Here is a 21,792-nt window from a genome sequence, read left to right as displayed (position 1 = left end):
TTTCACTGTTGAAATAAAACCAGGATTTATTTGAATCCTGCGGCTTCAGAATAATCTTCTCTGTGACGTGCAAATCCTCCAAAACCCACAGCTGCTCTAGTGGCAGCTCAGGGGGAAATCAAATTTCAGTTGATATTTTGAATATGTTTTTTAATAAAAAATAGATGAAACTGAATTGGTAACATCTTATAGTGAGACTCAGCTCGTCAGGAAACTATGGTGGCCTTTTTTGCTTCTGTCCTGGTGAAAGCTTATGCATCAACATTCACTTCCTGCCAACAAACATATGCTGATATGATTTGAAATAAACAGGAACCAGACCGATGTCATGAATAAAATTAAACTCTCGCATCATAAATCACGTTTTATGTCGCAGCTATTCCAGCCTGCAGTGTGTGTGTGTGTGTGTGTGTGTGTGTGTTGTGGCAGACAGAGGGCGGCAGCATATCCAGAGGGTACAGTCTCTGTGGGGATGGTTGGTCCTCTCCAGTCATGTTGGTACTTGCCATCGCCGTGTGGCAGGTGAAACCAGTCTAACCTCACTGGTAAACGTAACGGATGTGAGGCATTTCAGCGGCGATGAGGCGTCTGCAACAACATGGTCACCTGTCTGCCGCTCTCGCGCGGATCCCGGGCGCCTGGCTGTTTGGTGAGAACTCTGCTGCTCGGGCGACCGGACAAAGAGGCAGGTCACCTGATTTAGTGGTGTGGTGTTCAAGTCTGTGTGTGTGTGTGTGTGAGACAGTGAGAGGGAGTACAGCTTTGACAAAAAACGGGTCATGTTGACATCCAGTAGCAGATGTTTTATTTTGAGAATGCCTGTGCTTTTTTTTTTCCATGTTGTCCTCTCATTATCATCTTCCCTCCTCTATATTTTCCCCCCTCTCTCAAGCAGAAAATAAAGGGAGGGAAACAGCCAACATAGCAGCCAGGCAAATGTTTTCTTTTCTCTTTTGTGCTGGAAATTGGCCTCTTTCTCTTTTTGTGTGTGTGTGTGTGTGTGTGTTGTTTGCCTCCCCCCTCTCTGACTGGAGGTGGGGACACCAGAGGCAAGGCCGGCTTTTGTGGAGTTCAGTGCCGGGATCTGTGTTTGTGTCATTTACACACAGACACACACACACACATACACATACACATACACGTGTGGCCTCCACTCCACAGGTCTACAGTAGATCTATCATTAACAGCCTATAGGAGATATTTTGACTCTTAACCTGTTGAAGTCTTGTACAGAACTGTAGATGCAGACAGTACACAGTTGTTTGTCGACTGGCGACTCTTGGATGGAGCGATTGTTTTGGACCGAGCAACAAAACTGCAAACAAAGGAGAAAAGGAGAGGCGGCATGAGGGATGAAATGTCTGATGCTTGCTGGGATAAAGAGGGCCAGCGTACGGGATAGAGATGAGAGTGAGATGAGAGGATTTGTTTGGCTCTGAAGATACAGAGGGAGGGTGGAAGTGAAGAGAGAGAGAGAGAGCGCGGAGGGAGGGAGGGAGGGAGGAGAGACAGAGGCTCCAGCCCTCTGGGACAGTTTTGGGGCTGGACAGAGTGGCTTTTTATGTAGAACATCACCAGACACCACCACCTCCACCACCACCACCACCAGGAGGGCTGCTGTCAGTTGTTCTCTGTATGTGTCTGTAGTGAAACCAGACCTACCTCTGATCCCAGTGCCACACACACACACTCTCCTCCATCTGCTGCCCAGGATCCTGCCTTCTGCTTCCTCTGGACTGAGCCTCCTCTGAGAAAGAGAGAGAGAGAGTGTGTTTGGACTCATGGAGAAGTGATTCTTGGAGGTCAGGAGTGTGGAGGCTTCTGATGTGGAACTTGTGGGATTAAACTTTCCAGAGGCTCAGTGGACTGGAGCCATGAGGCGGCCAGTGCTGGGTCAATGACCAGAGGATCCCAGAGGAAGAACTGCAAGCTTCACTAGAACCTCCACGTTTGCGTCTCCTGTACGTCTAAGACCTTGTGTGGTTTACCTGAGCGAGCGAGCAGCCCATGTGGGCACTGAGGGATGCGGATCTGACCAAACGCCGTGCCCCGATGCCCGCTGCTATGCTCCCGTGCCCTGCGCCGACCGGGGCTGACTGGAGCTTCCAGAACCCGGTGGGTGTGGACTGCAGCTCCCCTGAACCTCGCTGCATCTGGGTGGCAGTCCTGCGCGGTAGCCCTGGCCCTGTGCCGCTGCCGTCCCCACCACCACCACCCACCGTGCTGCCCACTGGGCAGAGCAAGAGCGCTGTTCAGCCTAGGGTAAGGAGAGGACGTCCATCTTCATCTTGTGGTTGGATATGGAGTCTTTGATTTAAAAAAAGCAGCGTTACAATCGTCACTTTGATTCCTAATGCACTGTTTCAGGTGTCTGAGACTGAAAACTTTAACATGAGTAAGATTAGGTTTTCCTCCCTTGTGTAAGAAAGGGAAACATTCCCCCACATTTGTTTCCTAACCCCAAATATTCAACCTCCAAATCCTAAATAGCATTAAGGAGTTTCAGTTTTTGGAAGCAAGGATATAGACATTCTTAGGATTTACTTAACGCGATACTGTCGTGAAAACAATCCTTAACTCTCTGATGACATTCCTTAGATTAATTGATGCACTTACACAGTATCAAATGTCGCGTTTTCATCCCGGTTTCCATATAGAAATACGAGCAACTTCAGCAGGAAAAGCCCCCACAGAAACCGCCGTGCTGTGGAGTTGTCAGTCACGCATGTCAACAAAAGTGACCGTGTAACTGTACCCATTGTTTGAAGCGTTAACCGCCCGGCTGTTGACAGTTCCTTAAACCCTCACAGTGTTTCCGTGCCGGCGGTTGTGTCGCCTCCAGGCTGTTTCTGTTTGGCGCTCAACAGTTTTTAGATTCCAACAAACACATTTGAGGTCACTTTGTGCCGAGCGTCTCAGGTTATCACTGTAAGTGCTCTAATTTCAGACTCTTGTCTCGCTCTGTTGAGCGGAGACACACGTGTGACGTGTTGTTTTCTAATGTCATTTGGTTAAAAATGTCAACAGTCAGCGGTCATGTCAGTTATCATCACAAGGCAAACCGGCGCCTATACAAAGAATTTTTCCTCAAGTAGCTCACGCTGTTTTCTAACACCTTTGAGTGACGCATTCATGGTGGCGTGCAGCTAATTGTTTATCAGTATCAATATCGGTGTCCTCAAATGTCTACTGTCAACATTTAAGAGAACTTAGCAATTCAGTTAACACCGAACGTATCGCAGACGACAAGTTCATGCAAGCGCAATTTGCCTTACCGCAATTACGCTAAGTTTGTGCTATCGGAAAAATTCCAGCAGTTTCTGAAAGCGGAGAAGTTGCACGCCAAATCCATCATGTGGTTATTACGGTAATTTCACTTGCGCTGTTTTAGGAAGTCAGCGAATCACAGTCTTTATCGCGAGAGAGGGAAAAATGTCTGTATTTAAATATTTTGGCCTGTTTTTAGGCATTTTAACCATGTTTTATTATTGTTCAAATTTCAAAATTTAACATGCCATCTGTTGATCATGTACAGTGTACAGTGTTTCTTAATTTTAAATTGTTAATGCACTATTTTAGGAGAAAGTAGATTGACAATAACTGCCAGATATAGAAGGTTATTCTGGGGAATAATGGGCAAAAGCACTTACTCACAGGACATTTTCTGGTTAAAATAAGCAAAAAAATTGCCCTTAAAGAGTTGAGTTTCTGCTGTCGTTCTGAGATTGATTGATGCTCTTACACCAATTATCCAAAAAGTCGTTGATTAATTTATTTGAGTCAATTGCTCACGGATTCATTGTAGCAGCCCCACACTACTATGAAATTACCCTTAAATGGGTCATTTGTTCTGGCTTCACCTACAAAATCTATCTATATTCCTGTGTGTGATCATGTGTGTGTGTGTGTGGACCCTTTCCTTCCTTGGAGGTGTTTCTAATTAGTAGCTAAAGACGGATGAAGGAGGAGGCTGCTTTCATGCTTTCAGTGAGCGCCTCTTTTTACACCATTACCGTTGGAGAGCTGTGTGCGATTGTTATTCCCCGCCGCATACACTTCATCCCCCCCAACCAACCTGAAATATCCTCAGAATTCAGGGCACCGCTTCCCCAACATGATCTCATTTTCACTGCGAGCATTTATGTGGAATATTACTTCCCTTTTTTCCTGTCCGGCACCATCCCCCCTTCAAACCCACTGACACAGTTTAAAAAATGCCACAATCAGGAATGTGAATGTGGGGGGGGTGAGGAGGATGACTGTATGCACACAGCTGGGACAAACACACACACACACACACACACACACACACACACTGTAGAGTACCAGTGTGTTTATTTCTGGGGGCAAATTCATTAGAAGTGAGGAGGAGAACATAGATGTCACCGTCTCACGATGATGATGTCAAGTTGTGTCTGAACTTACTCACAACCACGTGTTCACGGCTTTGCATTATGCTTTTTTTCCTAGGTTGCATCATCACTTTTGTGATTTTTTTTTAAAGAATTGAGCCCTGAACTGTCGAAATTCCCCTCGTTGAGGGAAGTGGCTTCCCTATGGAATTGGGACACCACTATATGCAAATTAACTTATAGTGAACGTAACGAACGTGCTAACCTACGTCACTACGTGTTGACAATTCTACCGGTGGAGCGCGCTACTATTTTCATTCAGGAAAAATAGCCTCGGCAATAACTCGGCAAATAGCCGCTAGTTTGCTAGTTAGCTGGTTAGCTGCTTTCATAAATCGTCAGTTATTTTCTGACATTAGTGTTCAAAGCTCAACGATCCTTTGGATGTATATCAAACCAACATATTCCAACACATTTCAACATTGTAACATGCTTATTTGCGAAAATATATTACAACGAAATTGTTCCTCTTCAGATGTGGCCGCCATCTTTGTTGAAAAAAATCAGCCGGCTCGTTTTTAAGCTCGCCGCAGAGCTACATTTTGAGGGTTGATTATTAGGGCAAAATCGCACTCCTCCTTGCTCCCCCCCGACACGATGACGCTAAAAATTTAGGGTTAGGGCAAATATTTAGGGTTAGGGGAGGAATTGGGGCAGGGCCTTAGTGACATGGGATGTTTAACATTCTCCTACTCTTGTGCAATGTATGTGGGTGCAAGATGGCGGCCTCCCTAAAGTAAGACCCTTGCCTAAAATCTATATAAAAGGCTTCTTCCAAACCATATTTCCAGTGTTCCTCATATGCCAGAATCACTTTAATTCATGATTGAAGATGAGGGGAAAAAAGGGGGGAAGCATTTTGGTGACAACTGCCATTGTCAACACACAAGCCTTCATTTGCTGAGCATTTCTGTGGCACTTTTGAGGATAAAAAGTCCCCAACCAGACTGAACCCACGTCATGCACTGCATGCCTCTGCCCACTGAGCTACCAATCATCCTGTAAAAGTTATTCTAAAACTTCTCCTCCTCCTCCTCCTCCTTCTTGTGCCTCAGACTTAAATCAAAGTAGCTGAAAGGATCCTCACATGTATAAAATATTCTAACTGGCATTCGTTGGCAGTGAAGCAGGTTTCAGTGAAACAAAGACGAGTACAATATGTTTTGCTGTTCCAAGTAGAAAACCCTGTTTATCCAAACGTTGCATCACCACTACCTGATGGCCTAGTTGAACTGACAATGGTGTTGGACTGGTTTTTGTGCACACACACACACACCGTAGTGATATTGACAGAGATGCATGCAAACACACACACACACACACACAGAGCTATATCCCTGGTGAATAAAATGTAAATTACAGAGGGGACGTACAGGGTTTGTGAAGCAGCTCCACTCGTGCTGGTCTCTGTTTTTGAATTTTCAAAAGCAGGAAGAGTGGATATTTTTTTTAATTGTGTTGAGGGAACAGTTGGATATGCAGACACACATCATGGACCAACTCACGCAGGATGCATTTAGACGTGCAGCAGTGGTGGAGCGTTCCACTTGTGTGGCTGGTGAGTCTGGAGCAGGCATGTCCAAAGTCTGGCACGCGGGCCAATCGCAGCCCTCAGGTCAGATTTGTACGGCTCGCAGCTTTGGTTTTATAATGTATTATTTATGGCCAGAGACCAAAACCAGAGTCCCGGGTTAATGCGTTCAACTCCTATTATGTTGCCATTTAAATCGTGACAATGAAAATAAAATTATTATAAAATTATACATATACAGTAACTTTTACTGTTTAAAAAAAGGTCTGAAAGAACCATTAGGCCCTCGGGAATCTCCACATTATCAAAGTTTGGACAGCCCTGGTCTAGAGGATTTATTAGGCCGTGATGCTTTGACTTGTCCGCTGTTCCCTCTCCTGTCGTCAGCTCAGGGCTGGACAGCTACGGCCGTCAGGATTAAAGGCTCGTCAGCGTTTGTTTGTAACGGCCGTAAAGCTCCACTTTTCAAACAGGTTGCAGCTCTCAGCTGTTTAAAAGAGCATTATTGTCCTGCCCCGCTGGGGGTTTTAGCAGGAGCTGGGCTCCCCGGGCAGGCTCTGCATTCCAGCGTATGTGCTTTACCTCTGGATGGAGTGAAGAGTTGAGAGAGAGTGTGTGTGTGTGTGTGTGTGTGTGTGTGTGTGTGTGTGTGTGTGTGTGTGTGTGTGTGTGTGTGTGTGTGTGTGTGTGTGTGTGTGTGTGTGTGTGTGTGTGTGTGTGTGTGTGTGTGTGTGCTAACACGTAAGCTGTCACCAGTGATTATGATATTAGAATATCAACATATCTTAGAAAAACCTGCAGGATTTCAGCTGGAGATGCCAAAGATTCACACACACACACGCTCCTCTCTGCTTTATTATCTCCTCATTCATGCATCTCAATGACATGATCCTTAATTAAGATCAAAAGGAGAAAAGAAAACCACAGGGAAGCAGCTGCTGATGTGTGTGTGTGTGTGTGTTGTCAAAGCACACCGCTACACCCTCCAAACACCCATTCAAAGAAGGAAACTGTCGAGTGGCATCACAGGCTGCCTTTGCATATTCAATAGTTTCCAGTGTGGCCTTTTTTGCATGTATTTAATCACATCCTCAGGTGGTGATGGGATCCCCCCAGGGCTCTTTCTGAAGCACATTCCACGTTTATTATCACAATTAGCTCCGACACCCATTTTTACGTTGAATTAAAAAAAGCCTTTAAAAGTAGAAATTCCCAACAGGAGAGCAGGAAATGCCAAAATGTCGTCTTCTCTCTGCTAAACAAGAGCAAGGTTTCCCCTTGTCTGTGTCTCCAAGGCTTTACAGGAAGTCAAGTTTAGACTGAAAACCACAGGAAAACTTTCCTAGTGGCTTTTTTGGTTTAACTGGACGTCCAAACTGCCTCCAGAGGCTGGAGCTTGTCAGCAAGTTTGGATCAGTTTTTTCTTTCGCTGTCGGGGTGAAACCTTAAGTGGTCGCTGACAAATCAGTTGTGTCGCGACGACAAACACAGCGGAGGTGTTTTTCTGGCTTCAGGTCGACTGCAGACTGGGCAGAATGGCCCGAGCAGAAACGCATATCCCACACGGGCCAGAGTGGCTGAGTGGGAAACGGTGCTGGCTCAGAGACCCAATCGGCCCCTGTGTGTTTTGGGTAATCACAGGGTTTGGTATTCCCAGCGCTGGGAGGGGCCATGTGGTCGAAACCGGCGTGCTGGAGCCTGTCTCTTGCTGAGGCCCGATACTCCTCCTCCTCCTCTTCGTCCTCCTCATCCCTTCTCCTCTCATTCACTCTCTCCTTGCTCCCTCCTCTGCCAGTGTCTGTGTCTCGACTTGTCCGAGCCAAACCGCTCCCTGTGAGGAATTCACCGTCTCTTCCTCCGCTCACCCTCTTGCTCTTTCATTTCCTCTTTTTTTTACTCTCTTGGCCTTTTCTTTTTTTTATTCATTGTTTTAATTGAACACCCCCGAAACACTCCTCCGCCTTCCTCGTGCTGCTTTTTTTTTTTTTTTTTTCTTGCTGCTCTCATGCCACATAATGGGTCTCTTTGCATACCTCTTTGGAAAGAAAAATAGCAGGGTTTACTTTACATTGTTTAGACTGACAGACTACTGGAGGATTTATGGATCTCATCAGTCTTTGTGCTGTAGCAAATGTGGCCTGCATATGCAAACTCAGAAAAATGAATCACTATTAATTGGAACATGGAAGTGGAGGAGGAAGGAAAACGTGCGGTAAATGTCAGAACGTGTGGATTTCCATCACACGTAGGAAGCAGATAGAGGAGTAGAAGTGAGCAGGCTATATTTATACGAGCGCCTGGTTATCCCACTCCGCAGTGTTACCCCACTTCCTGCCTTCAGCTCGCCACTTCCTCTTGTTGTGTGGCCATGTACTGTACATGCAGGCCTGCCAGGTCAAGTGTGTGTGTAGAACAGGGGTCTGCAACCTCAAATAAAATGAATCTGGAGTTGCAAAACCTATTATAAGATAATATATATCTTAGATATCTTTATATATATATATGTATATATATATATATATACACCATATATAAAGAACGGGAGTTTGTTGCATTTACAGTTCATTTAAATAATAATGTTAATAAAGTAGGGATGTCTTGATACCACATTTTCGTGTCCGATACCGATATCAAATATCTACAGATACAGTCATTTTAGATCATATAACTATGAACGTGTGCTGAGTCATTTGAAAGACATCATTCTCCAACTGTGTAACAAATATTGTTCTCCCAAAAAGTAGAATTAAGCCCAAACATGACTCAGCTAAAATGATTTTGCCTATTTTATTTAAATTTTTACCGATATCCGATCCAGTGATTTTGACCAGTATCGAACCGATACTGATTCCCATACCTATTATAAAGTGGAGGAAAAAAGAACAACACGGAATTATATAGACCGAGTCCTTCCAATGTCTGTGGCAAATCAATGAAATTAAATTAATTCAAAATGAATAAAGAAATATTTGGATTTTCTGTAGTTTCATGCTTGAGAAAACGTGCCTGGCATAAACAGTATGTGGTGTCCAAAGATGGACAGGAAATGTGCGACTTCTTCATGTACACATGACTTACAAGTTTGTCAAGGCTTTTAAATATCACGTTTTGACGTATTTCAACGTATTAAAACACTTATTTATCGTCGCGTGTGGCCCCAGAGCCACAGGTTGCAGACCCCTTGGTGTGGCAGGAAGTGAAACGTACGAGTATGTTTGACGATGAGAACTTGTAATTTTATTGAGTTAAATGTTAAATGTGTATCATTAAGACACTCCTGTTTAGACATGTACCTCATTTTCTTATGTATTACCATAACCTGCAGCGAATACTTTATATTATATCTTCGTTATATATTACGTAAAATACTTTACGTTATGTTTGAATGACTTGAAAGGAGACACTCCGGTGTCACAGTGACACGCACAATCATGTCCACATAGACCGTGAAGCTGCTTCCTTGTGGATTTATGGCTTCGGTGATTTCGGGGTTGATGCGTTTTAGTGTTTAAAAGATGTGAAAGCCAATAAAATTGACTACTTTTCCTCGCGAGTGCAGCGCAAACGTATAATTTGTTTTCTTTGTTATCTGTCAGACATATACGTCATATGCCTATAAATCTCAGTTTGAGACTTACATGTAAATGGCAGTTTCTCACAGTAGTGTCACTGGTTAAAAACTAGAGAGTAATTGTTAAATATTAAAGATATAAACACATGTATATTGCTCATATTTAAATGTAAAATATTCACATTTGAGAAGCTGAAATGGTTTTATTGAAAAAACGTACTTAAAGGTGCCATATGTAAGAATGTGGCCAAAAACAGTTACTTCATTCAAATTCAAAATACCGAGGTCTTTTAGGTTTCGTTTTCTGACGTAACTGGCAACCCGTGGTTGCTGGGCAGCTGAGACTCTACTGACTGCAATGATTGGCAGATGGCGGTAGGTGGCGCCACATGCCAAAACATGATTTCAAAACATAAACATGATTTGCAGTCTGCAAAATATTTTTTTTAATGCAAATATTTTGGCTGTACTGTTGTTGTTGGTGAGTTCAGTTTGTTATATGAACATTATTCCTGAGTCTCTGTGACATATTAGGAGGATTTTATGGCCAGTTGATTTAGATTTATTACATAATGCACATCTAAACTTGAGTATTCCTGCATTAGTAAAATGGAGTTTCTGGTTTGGATGAAAAGCAATTTAGTCACTTTTTCAGTGTTTGTGTTCATACATTAGTTTATAAATGAGTCTCTCTGACCCTGCAGTGCTTGGTGTGTTAAAGGCTTATTGATTGATAGACTTGGCTGGATTATTCTAATAACATTTGAGCTGCCTTTTGCCATATTTATGAACCGCTCCTTTAAGTCAGAAGGTCGCGGGGTTCAGTTTTATGGAGAAAAGTTTGATTGTGAACATGCAGCACATGACAAACTGAACCACAACAGACCTGACCTCTGAGGTGACATGAGGATTCCTCCTCCTCCTCCTCCTCCTCCTCTTCCTCCTCCTCCTCCTCCTCCTCTTCCTCCTCCTCCTCCTCCTCGCTGCTCATGCCTGTTTGGTCAGGTGATTGTGTTTGACTGACAGATGTGGGCCGTTGGGGCAGCATGAAGGTGACAGTTCTCGCGTGTTCCTGTCAGCTGAGCTGGCCCAGGCTTATTTACTCAGCAGCAGGAATGAGATATTTAGAGAGCGGGTGGAAATCAGCCTTTTATTCTCCGGCTCTGAGTTGAGATTCCCTATCTGATAAGAATGAGGTCAGCGCGAGCAGAAACAAGTGAATCCCCACATTCTCCACTGCCTTTGCAGCCCCTGTCTAGACACGGTCCTCCCCACTAGTGAACCCCCCCCCCCCATATGTGTTTGTGGACTGCTGTTTTAAATCTGGGTGGCATTAAGGACTCTTCATGTACACAACAGACGGAGGAGGGTGTGACTGAAGGGATGATGTTTGAAAGGGTGTACTTAGTAAATGCAAAGGTTTAATTGTTCTGTTTTTGTTCTGTCACGTTAGAAACTATTCATGTTAGGGCTGCTCAATTATGGAAAAAATAATAATCACCATTATTTGGGTCAAACTCAAATTTTTTCAAATGTATTGCACATCAAAAAGTTGCTTTTAACATGGATTTTGAATGAACCTTTTGAATTTACCTTAATCACTATAAATTATTATATATCTTCACTCGCACTGTGTTGATTCCACTAATATGTTCTATTTTTGCCAACCGTTATTTTCAGAATAAAAGCACTAGTTTTTCTCATCGTTTGGGGCCATAATCGTAATTGAAACACACGTTTTGATTAATTGCACGCAGCCCTGATTCATATCTTCATGTTCTCATCCTTGCATTAGAATATAGAAGTTGATATTTTGATGTTATCTCATGTGATGAGGCTCAATCTTGTTGAATATATATCAGAAAAATTGGTTATTTTTACCATAGTCACCTTATATTTCTGCAGGAAATGACAAGTGTGTTACATCTGGAAATCTTTACTATTGTATCACTATTGGTGCTATTTAATGAAAATACAGGGGTTTTTTTTCAACGTTTTTCATATAATCCAATATCAAAATGTCTATAAATCCATCTGAATCTCACTGAATCTCTTTCTCTCTTTTCGTAGGCGAGGGGCCGCAGGGATGGTGTCTCCTCAGGTGGTGACAACCCTCGGCCGCCGATGGCGACCCGGCCGGGAAGGGAGGGGGTCAGCTTGGGCTGGAAGGGTCCCCGGACGCTGGTTCTCCATAAGAACTCCCAGGGTTTTGGGTTCACGCTACGCCACTTCATCGTTTACCCTCCAGAGTCTGCCCTGCACACCAACCTCAAGGTGAGACCTGTGTTTAAATATGTGTAGGTGTTAAGAAAAGTCTGTGTTTTCATGGTAAGAGTTAGTAAAGGCTTTTTTAGAAGAAATAAATATGTGAGCTGAGAAGCACATGAAGAATATTAAAAACACTTCCATACCCAACAGACAAAAGAAAAAACAAATGTCTCCTTAATTACTCACAAGACTTTTTTAGTCCCTGGTGGATGTTGAGCTTGTTCTGGTGTCATGGAACAAGCCTCAGAGTGAGAGAGTGATTATTGAGCTCTTTGAGGTGTGGGGGCAAACAGCTCCAGATGTGAAATTGAGGGATATGGAGGCAGGAATGGGGTGAGCCAGCTAAAACAAGGCCTCTATTATTATTCCACCACCCCACCATCCAGCAGCTGCACCCAGGAACACAGATTGAATGAGATCTGTTGTCATAGCCTGGTACCACTCACTGGCACTCAGGCCGTACCAGGCAGGCTGGATCCCGGACAATAGGCCCACTGCTGGCCTTTGGCCTCGGTTCTGTCCTCGTCTCCTCTTCGCCGAGCATCACATGGTGTTTTTTTTTTTGGACAATCGGAGACACAGAGCGGCCCGTTGTCATCTGAGGAGCCTTCGTGGAAGTCTCCCAAATTACCCTCATAGTGTTCAATTATCAGAGGGACCGACGGGGAGCGGGGGGCTGGGGGGGGGGTCATGGTCCAATTTGGAACTCATGACATGGTGTCAAAGCCTGTTGTTTTTAATGTGAGGCAAAGATTCAGATCATTCCACTGTGCGATCAGATTCCACCGTCTTCAATAACAGCTCATTTACCTCTGAGATACAGTCATTAAAAGTGACGTTGTTCTCCTATGGAGTAATGTTTCACATTCATTCACATCACTGATCCTTGTTCTCTACAGCGGCTCCTCTTTGATACACTCAGGCTTGGATTTGGCCTGATTTACGTCAATATTTTAATATATTTGAGGATGGGTTTATAGAAAGTGTTGCCTGCTGAGTTGAGGCAGTTTAGGGATTAGGACTATTAATCCATAAACCTTTGGCGAGACACCTGATGACACCTCTTAAATAACAGATGTTACAATGTCTTGTATATTGCAGAAACATGGTAAAGGTTTGTAGGTTTGTACATGCAAATGCCCACCAGCTCCATCAGTGTGCAGGTGTTGGCTCAGGTGTTATACAGTATTTCTCCTGCTTTGTCCTGGACGTTGGTCACTTGACGAGTGTCCCCCAGACTCGGAGCTCTATTCTGGGGTCAGCCGCTCTCCTTTCTCTGCCTCTAAACCCCGCACCATTGTCTACAGAGGCTGGAATGAGCTCACTCAGCGCAGCATAAAGCCCGGCGGCCGTCAGACCATCGTGCCCCTAACCCCAAAATGTCCACTCAGCTTAGTACACCCGTGTGTGTGTGTGTGTGTGTTGTTGTTGCTGGTGTGTGTGTGAGTGAGTGGATGGTGATCAAACACACTGAAACTCCACATCTCCCGTTCTCTCTCTGCAGATACCTGTGTGTGTCAGGTCATGACATCATGATCACCTGAAAGTCGCTCTCCGACATTACAGTAAACGCTCATAAAAAAACAAACCTGCATGTATGAGAACATTAAATGGCTCCAGCTGTCAAACACATTATCAGGAAACTTGTTAAAGCACTTTGAGGATACTGGAATTCTCCTGCTGTGGTCTGAAGTGTGTCTGAACACAGGATGTGTATGTAGATATCAGGCTTTCTCACTCACACACACCAGGCCCTAAAGTCATCTGGAGACTTTATTTATGTCAAAAAGTCAGATTGACTCAGTTGACACTCACCTTGTCAAAATAATTCAAATTTTAAATAAAATTATGTTAAAAGTAAAGATTTCTACACCAGTTTTCACAAAATAAGGTCACGAAAGTCAACGGTAACGTCTTAAATTTAAAAATTCTGATGTATCACGCTGTTGGTCCATCCATCCATATTTCTTGCATTTGCTTGCAGAAGATGGTAGTTTGTAGGCGAATGATGATGATAGCATATCATGCTCCTTTTATGACTTGTGTTTTAACATACAGCTGTTTGGAAGCTGTATAAAAGGATCATAGTGAAAGCTGCAAAAAAGTGTAAAAACCCTGAGGACAGCATTATGAACAAGGTGTAAACCCTGAATCAGTGTTGGCTGCATTCTTGCCTGTAAGTGCAGGAACAACCTTAGTTCTTTATTTCTCTGCCTTCAAATCTCCATAAACCTTTAACAAACCTGGCTGTCATTTTATTATCTCTCCAGTGTGTGTTTGTGTGTGTGTGTGTGTGTGTGTGGGGGGGGGGGGGGGACAGTTTAACACCCACTTTCACATTAGCCCCTGTTTTAAATCCAGACTATAGACTCTCAGTGGTGTTCATTAAATACAGTTGTTTTAAGGTTGATTTAAATGGTCTAAAGCATTTATTCTGTCTGTTTCTGTCTTTTTCAGGATGAGGAGAACGGTAATGGAAAGGGTGAGTGTTGTCTGTCTGACTCTCTTTCTCATATTATTATTATTTCATTAAAAACAGTGGATTAAAGCCTTGCACAGAGGGACGACTATGATGTAATGAGCAGGCATCCCTACTTTTACCTCTGCTATGTGGCCTCTTTATGCCCCCTACAGGACAATGTGCAGCACTGCATCTTAAATTGTTAAATCCTCTTTACATACAAGAACAATGTAATAAACATATGATAAACATGTAAAATACAATAAATATGACCTGATCATTTCTCCTTCTTTTGTCTTTTTGTCTTCAGGATACCAGAAAGGTCGACTGGAGCCGATGGACACCATATTTGTGAAGAATGTGAGGGAAAAGGGTCCGGCCCACCAGGCGGGCCTGTGCACAGGTAAAGGGAGCACATGGTGCAGGAGCATCAACGCCACTGATTTGACTTGGAAATGTGTTTTGGCGAGAGCGCCGGTCAAGTATCACAGTTTGCATTCATATGTAGTTTACATGATCACTAAAGGAAAAGGGAATAGGCTTATTTTCCTATTCAGTTCATGAAAAATACCAGAATATCAGCAATATGATAAAGTAGAAAAATAATACTTCTATTACAAATTCAATGAATTAATCGTCAACTATTTTGGTCATCAATTAATCACGTTGAGTGATTTTTCAGCTTCTTAAAGTCGTTAAAATGGAAACATTTATTTGTGGACAAAACAAGTCTTTTGAGAACATTGTCATATCCAGGTTTGAGAAACGCTCATCCGACATTTTCCGACATTTTCTGGACCAATCAATTACTCGGTTAATCGGGAAAATACTCGGACTGATGAATACAATCCACTCCTGTCAGCTCAGACAAACCAAACCAGTAGTGAGCGTGTTAAAGTGCTAATTTACATATGCAAACATACACTGTGAACACTTTGTATGTGTTTCAGCTTACATAAGGTCACCATGGATACACACACACACACAAACACTCACTGTGTAGGTTTACTGTAGAATGACCTTCGTAACTTTAAAGAACTTATTATTTCATTGTTTTGGCCATTGAACTTTTTGGTATTTTTTGATAACAGCGAAAAATGTAAATTGTTCTGGTCAACTTTATTCCCTTTAACACATTTTGAAGACAGTAATGCTTGTTTATCTTAGAAATAATAAAATGACAACCGTATTGTATTGTAATCACAGTAAGTTCATGGCAACAGGTAAAAATGACTTTTGAATCATTTTATTCCACAACAAGGCAGATTGAAGCCACAAGAATCAGCTGAACCACAACAGTCTGGGCCTTCGTCAGTGAGCTGACCGTTTACAGGTCATGGAGGTCATTTTAAGGACACTTCTGACAATCTGTCTGTTTTTTAAGTCTGAGAGATTCGTACCAGCTGAGAGTAAGACTTCCTCATAAATCCACATAAAGCTTTAAAGCCTGTGATAAAAACAGCTCAACTGTTGTTAATATTCTTTTTATATCAGTGTCTTTTAAGTCCCATGGTCCCAGATTTGTCAAATGTTGGAACAAATATAAAAAGTTGCTGTTATAGAATTTTTTTTTTAGTCAAATCTCCTTGTTTTCATCTCATTGCTCAAACCTGCTCACATGCTTTGCTCTAAGTATGTCCACTTAGTGTCTCTCTGACCACACTTTTCAAACCACAACGCGGGGATCGATCATTATTGTGACACGTCTGTGTTCTGCAGGGGATCGGCTGGTGAAAGTGAACGGAGAGAGTGTTTTAGGAAAGACGTACTCGCAGGTGATAGCGCTCATTCAGAACAGGTAAGACCTCCTCCTCCTCCTCCTCCTCCTCCTCCTCCTCCTCCTCTGCCTGTCAGCGCTCAGAGCCGCTGGTGTGTTGATTTACTGAACCATCTGTTTGCTTTTGAGTTGACATACAGAGTGTTAGTTTTACCTGCTTTAAAGGAAAAAAAAAAGAAAAAGAGTAGCCTCAAGCGATGGACACACACAAACTCACACATGCTCCACACACTAACCAGGATCCTCAAGCCAAATATTTTTGTGACTTATATTGTAATATTTGACATACTTACATGTAATGTTCTGACAGTTTTGATGCATTGCCAACTGAAATCAAATTATTATCAGAAATAAAAGTGTTTACAGTCGAGGTTAAGTGTTGGCTAAAAGAAAAACAGAAGTGTTTTAGGTATATTAAGTTTGTTTGACTGATTCTTTATTCTTTACTGTTATTATGCAAGCATAACAACATTTCCTCCCGAGACTCTCGGCACACATTAAAATGACAGAGATAAATAAAAACACTTAAAGTGCAAAAAATAGAAAATTGCAAGTGAATAATGCAGGGAAATGTGTGTACAGGGGGAAGAAGGGAGGTGGTATGTATAAGTAAGTATAAATAAAATATAAAGAGCAGCTTAGAGCAAGACCCGTTTTTCATCCACTACAGAGTGTGCGTGTATCCGCCATGAGTCTAAAGTTGTGTTTTAGTGTATGATCAAGTGTAGTTTTATCATACTTTATTGTACCGATTATGTTTTATATTAATCGTTATGTATATGCATTTGCATGTAAATGTGTTATGTCATTTTAGCATGTAGTCGTGTGTTTTAGTGTCGTTTGATCATGTTCATGTTATTACACTGTTCATGTAAAAGAGTTGCAAACTAGCAATAGCTATAAACTCTATGCACTCTATGTATTTTAAAGGTGCCATATGTAAGAATGTGGCCAAAAACAGTTACTACATTAAAATTCAAAATAGCGAGGTCTTTTAGGTTTTGTTTTCTGACGTAACTGGCAACTTTAACTGTATTATTCCTATTTAAATACAATTATTTTAATTCCTAAAACTATATTTAACGCAGATCAGCTGCACCTGCTGCTTTAGTATATAAGTTTAAGTCACTTTACCATTAAAATAAATGAGTCATCAGATGATTAATGATGACGATTCATTCATTCATGTTATGATGAAACGTTTGTCACACCTTCACTCCGACTACAAGGTCACGAATTTGCATGTTGTGAATGTATTATTTTTCAGTGGAATGGTGCATTTTTCTCCTCCATCTCTCCTTTGCTTAATCCCTCTCCTCCTCCCTTCAGCGAGAGTGTGCTGGAGCTGTCCATAATGCCGAAAGATGAAGACGTGCTTCAGTTGGTAAGTGTGAGTATGTTGATTTTTCATGCACCTTATTCTCAAAAAACCCTACTCTCACGACAAAAAATGTGCAAGCTCAGCAGGTATTGTTGTGTTGTGTTGTCTGTGGCGCTCGTTGTCAGAGTTGAACCGCGATTCAACCAGTCACTGTCAAAGAATGTGGAGGTTTTGATTGGATGGCTGCGTAGTGACTCAGAGTGTCTCTGCTCTGTGTTTACGTTACAGCGCTTATTCATTGCGAGCCGCTGGTATCTGACTGTTAAAGCTCGCGCTTAAAGGGGAGAAAAAAAGAAAAAGAAATGGCCCGTTCGTTCACACACACCCATGCGCCGCGCAACACATTTTTCACGCTCCACAAGTTGCTCCATGCTTGCTCACATGATCAGACATGCAGCGTCTCTCACGGCCCCTCCCACTAACCAGGAGCAACACACAAAACCAGATCACCAGACGGCGTCACACATGCAGAAACATCTGCGCTCCTGCCAAAAGAGCGCAAAACCGGGTGCCATATTTACATATACAGCAGTGGCTTAGCATGATAAACCCACTCCCCTGTCCTCCTTCTCCTCCCCTCGCTGCTACGTCTGTATCTGCTGCATTCCTGACATGACATCACCAGAGCTGCGCCTCCTTCCACACTCACACAGGGTGGAGTAAAGGCTGAGAATGAGAGGGAGGAGTGAGGGACTTTGTAAGGATCCGACAGAGGAGAAAAACAAGAGGTTCAACAGATAAAAAAAAAAACAAAAAAAAAAAACCTAATGAAAGAAGGATTTAATTTTTCTGAGAAGAAGGATTAAAATCTGAAGGACAGCAGGTTTTAGCAGCAGCAGGAGTGTCCTGTCAGGGCTGGTGAGGGAAAAGTCCTCGTCTCTGTCTGTTTTGGATGAATACAAGCTTCACGCACAGGCTGAGGACAGCTTTTGGACTGTGGTGAACGGCCTGGCTGATTTAGGTAAACCATGACAAGTTGTCAAACTATCTGGTGTATTTGAACGTTTCAGTCGGGAGAGGACAGCACAAACGGGTTTGTTTCCAAGTTTGTTTTTGTTCGCCTGCTGTTACATAAGTGATGTTCATTTTTAGTGAGCTCTTTGCATTGAATACCCCTGTATATAAAATGTATATGTCCTGTGTATATGTGTGTACGCAACAACAGTGAGGACATAATGTGTTTTCAGACGGTGGCTGTGCAGCGAGTGTTGTGGTTGTTGCTTCGGGCAGTTCGTGCATTTTTCCTGCTAGTTAGCTTGCGCTTGTGTTGAGCTGAAGCCTCAGGGAAGAGCTGTGGCATTCAAAGCTGTATAATGTATGACTATGTATATAGAGTTGTAGATATGGTTTGTGTTGTTGTTAAGCTTGCTCACATTAAACACACATAAATGCACTTTATGCTGTTCTTCAGGCGTTCTTTCTGTCATTTCATTTTTCCTTGTATTTTCTTTTTTCAAGGCGTACTCCCATGATGCCTACCTGACAGGCAACGAACCCTTCTCAGGGGGAGCTGAGAACCTCCCACCACCACCTCCCCTCTGCTACCCACGCACCAAGTCTACGCCCCCTTCTGGAGGCCCTCTATCTGCAGGCATGGGCCAGAACCAGCTGGATAACTGGAGTCGCTGGCCAGGCTCTTCCAGCCCTTCTTCACCCCTGGATAACCACTCTGCTGTGGGCAGCCCCGCCAGCTGGCAGGAGGGGCGGGCAGGAGAGCCAGGAGGTGTAGGTCACAGCAGTCCAGCCCACCGCACAGAGGAGATCCAGTATGGTATGACCAGTAAGCAACCTCAGGGCCAGACCAGGGGACGCTCCTACTCTTCCTCCTCATCGTCAGGGGGCCCCTTGTCCAGCCCGCTTCAAGTCCACTATCCCAACCACCACGCTGTCAGTCCCCCTCAGGCTCCCCCACGGAAGTCCAGCTCAGCCTGGACCAGTCCTCCCCTGCCCCAGCTCAGCCACGGCCGCGACAACCGCTGCCAGCAGGCCCTCTCAGACTGGTACCACAGCCAGCAGCCTGAACACTCAGGACGCTGCATGCAGACACGACACCGCAGCTACTCTCAGGACCGACTCAGTGACAGGAGGCAGCAGCAGCAGCAGCAGCGGACAGGTGGCTGGCCACACAGCGCCTCCCAGGACACTCTGCTGTTACTGCAGCAGTCAGGACCAGGACCACATGGAGAGCCCTGCTGGTCATACGGAGACTGGGATGCGGGCCCAGGGCGGGGACACCCTTCGTCTAATTATACTCGAACTCGTTCTGAAAACCTTTTGGCCCAGTACGATCGTCACGGCCGTTCGTTAGAGATGTTGGACCGAGTAGCAGCGGCTGAACTGGTCCCATCTCGGTTTGAGCGGCCGTCGTGGCAACAGCCTCCACAGCCACCCCCCAGGACTGATGCCTACCCAAGACCGGGGGGCCATCACAGTGCAACGCAAGCTTCAGCGACGCCCCGACACACACCGACGCATTCTAAACACCTGCCACAGACCCACGCTCAGACCCACTCACAGCCCCAGACCCAGCAGGCTGCCCCCCAGACCAGGCGGCTTCCCTCTGGGCAGAGCATGGACGACCAGCCTGTGGGCTACCGCAGCTACAGCCCCTCTTTTTACCGCAAGACGGGACGCATCTTGCAGCAAGCACACTCTTTCAGGGACCCCTCATACTCTGGCCCTCACTTGAACTGGAACCCGACTCCCAAAACCAGCCCTCCAGAGGGCACGACGCCACCGATAACCGCCTCTACGTCATCTCCACTCGCCTCCGCAACTCCCGAGTCCCAGGACAGAGTGTACAGGCCGACAAACCACGAGAGGGAACGGGAGTCGGTGGAGGTGCAGGCAGAGGTGACGCAGGAAGTGGTGCTGAGGCAGAAACCTCCCACCGGGCGAAGGAACGCTCACGGGATGCGTCACCCTCACTATGTGCTGCCCATGGATGGGCTAGAACCCTCTTTATTTTCCTCTGATCCCCAGGACTCAGCCTTCGCTCCTGGTTCCACAGGAGATGTAGCCCCACGCAAACCAAACGGTAACCTCGCACCGCTCCCCATAGAGGACGACTCTCTGGCCTCCATCCCCTTCATTGGTAAGTCTCTCGACAGATGCACATCAGTCTCTTCTCTTACGTCATTACCCTCATGCAAACTCTGGCTGACCTTTAGATTTTGTCGCCATTATAAAAGGTAATCTAATATTGTGGGGGTTTTATTTAACTTTGGAGGAAACACAGAGCTGTTATTCAGACATATTTTAAGGGAAATGTGTGTTTTTTTGTAATGTAATCTTCTCGTCCTCTGACTTTTCTGGATCCAGACTTTTTCCTCACATGCACTTTCCATTCTCTCACCGTGTTTGTCTGTGTCGTTGGGTAACTCTGGTGTTTCCCTCGCTCGTACAGACAGTAGATTCTATTAGTAGTTTTGATTGAATCATCAAAGAACTAATCCCGCTCCCTGCCTCTGCTCTTTAAGGTCACCTCACTGTGCTGAGTCAGGTGGAGTCTTGACTTCCTGAAAGTGTTTGTGTGTTCTTGTGAGGTAGCAAAAATAGTGTGAACCATACGGAGTGAGGACATTTTTGGGGATTAAGACCTGGTTTTAGGGTTAGGGATAGAATTGGGTTAGAGTTAGGGCTGGGCGACATATCGAAAATTTATCGTTATCGAAATTTACGACGATAATCAACGTCATTTTGCTGTTATCGATACATTTGATCATTCAAAAAAAAAAGAAAATGTGTAGGTAGGCAGGCTACCTGTATGTTCATGTCCCTTTAAGACAGTCGGACACTTATATCAGGCAAATGGCCAATTATGCAAATTAGGCGATGACGTCATTTAGCAACTTCAAACTTATCGTTCATTTATCGTTATCGAGGTGAGCTGCTCAATATATCGTGATATTATTATGTTGTTGTGTCATTCATTTCCATTTATTTCCATTTAAGAGAAGCTGAATTGAGTATATCATATTACGCATATCATCAATAGACAGGAAACCCACTGTATTCATTGAATTATCATACTTCCTTAAGTTCAATCCAATCGGATGAAAAATTCACATAGCATTCAAAAGTTTTCCACCAAACTAATTAGACACTAGCTTCTGTCGTAGCCTGTGGGCTTACACGATGCAGTTCTGTTGTCTTTGTGAGGTTAATGTGTACAGTTATGGCCTACATATGTTGGTGTCAGTGGGCGGCAGCTGTGGTCATGTCCCAGCTTGTTCCCACTTCTGAGAAGACTTAAAGGCGAAGGGGGCTCCTCAGGCGTCACCTTGGCCTGTACCACTCGACGTGGACAATGCTCAAAGTAAAGGACGGACAAAGTTGGACGGCCGGTGAAGCCATGACTGTGTCACCCTGTTGCAGCCGGGGAGGAAAAC

At 44.1% G+C, this 21,792-nt stretch overlaps 1 protein-coding gene across 1 annotated transcript in view; it reads left to right on the top strand.

The window, feature by feature from the left end:
* Positions 1 to 2,007: 2,007 nt before the first annotated feature.
* arhgap23a (Rho GTPase activating protein 23a) overlaps positions 2,008 to 21,792 on the top strand; it is a gene marked incomplete at its 5' end in the record, with an annotated part of 36,936 nt that continues 17,151 nt past the window's right edge. The window contains 7 exons of the mRNA XM_083896856.1: positions 2,008 to 2,262; positions 11,585 to 11,788; positions 14,240 to 14,264; positions 14,554 to 14,646; positions 15,963 to 16,041; positions 17,350 to 17,404; positions 18,860 to 20,495. Coding sequence (XP_083752982.1) covers positions 2,008 to 2,262; positions 11,585 to 11,788; positions 14,240 to 14,264; positions 14,554 to 14,646; positions 15,963 to 16,041; positions 17,350 to 17,404; positions 18,860 to 20,495 — 2,347 coding nt within the window. The remainder of the gene's footprint in view (positions 2,263 to 11,584; positions 11,789 to 14,239; positions 14,265 to 14,553; positions 14,647 to 15,962; positions 16,042 to 17,349; positions 17,405 to 18,859; positions 20,496 to 21,792) is intronic.

This window comes from Microchirus variegatus, assembly GCF_963457635.1.
Source record: "Microchirus variegatus genome assembly, chromosome: 10".
Classification (NCBI taxonomy): domain Eukaryota; kingdom Metazoa; phylum Chordata; class Actinopteri; order Pleuronectiformes; family Soleidae; genus Microchirus; species Microchirus variegatus.
The sequence above is the reverse complement of the archived record's forward strand: the minus strand, read 5'-3'. Positions and strand labels throughout refer to the sequence as shown.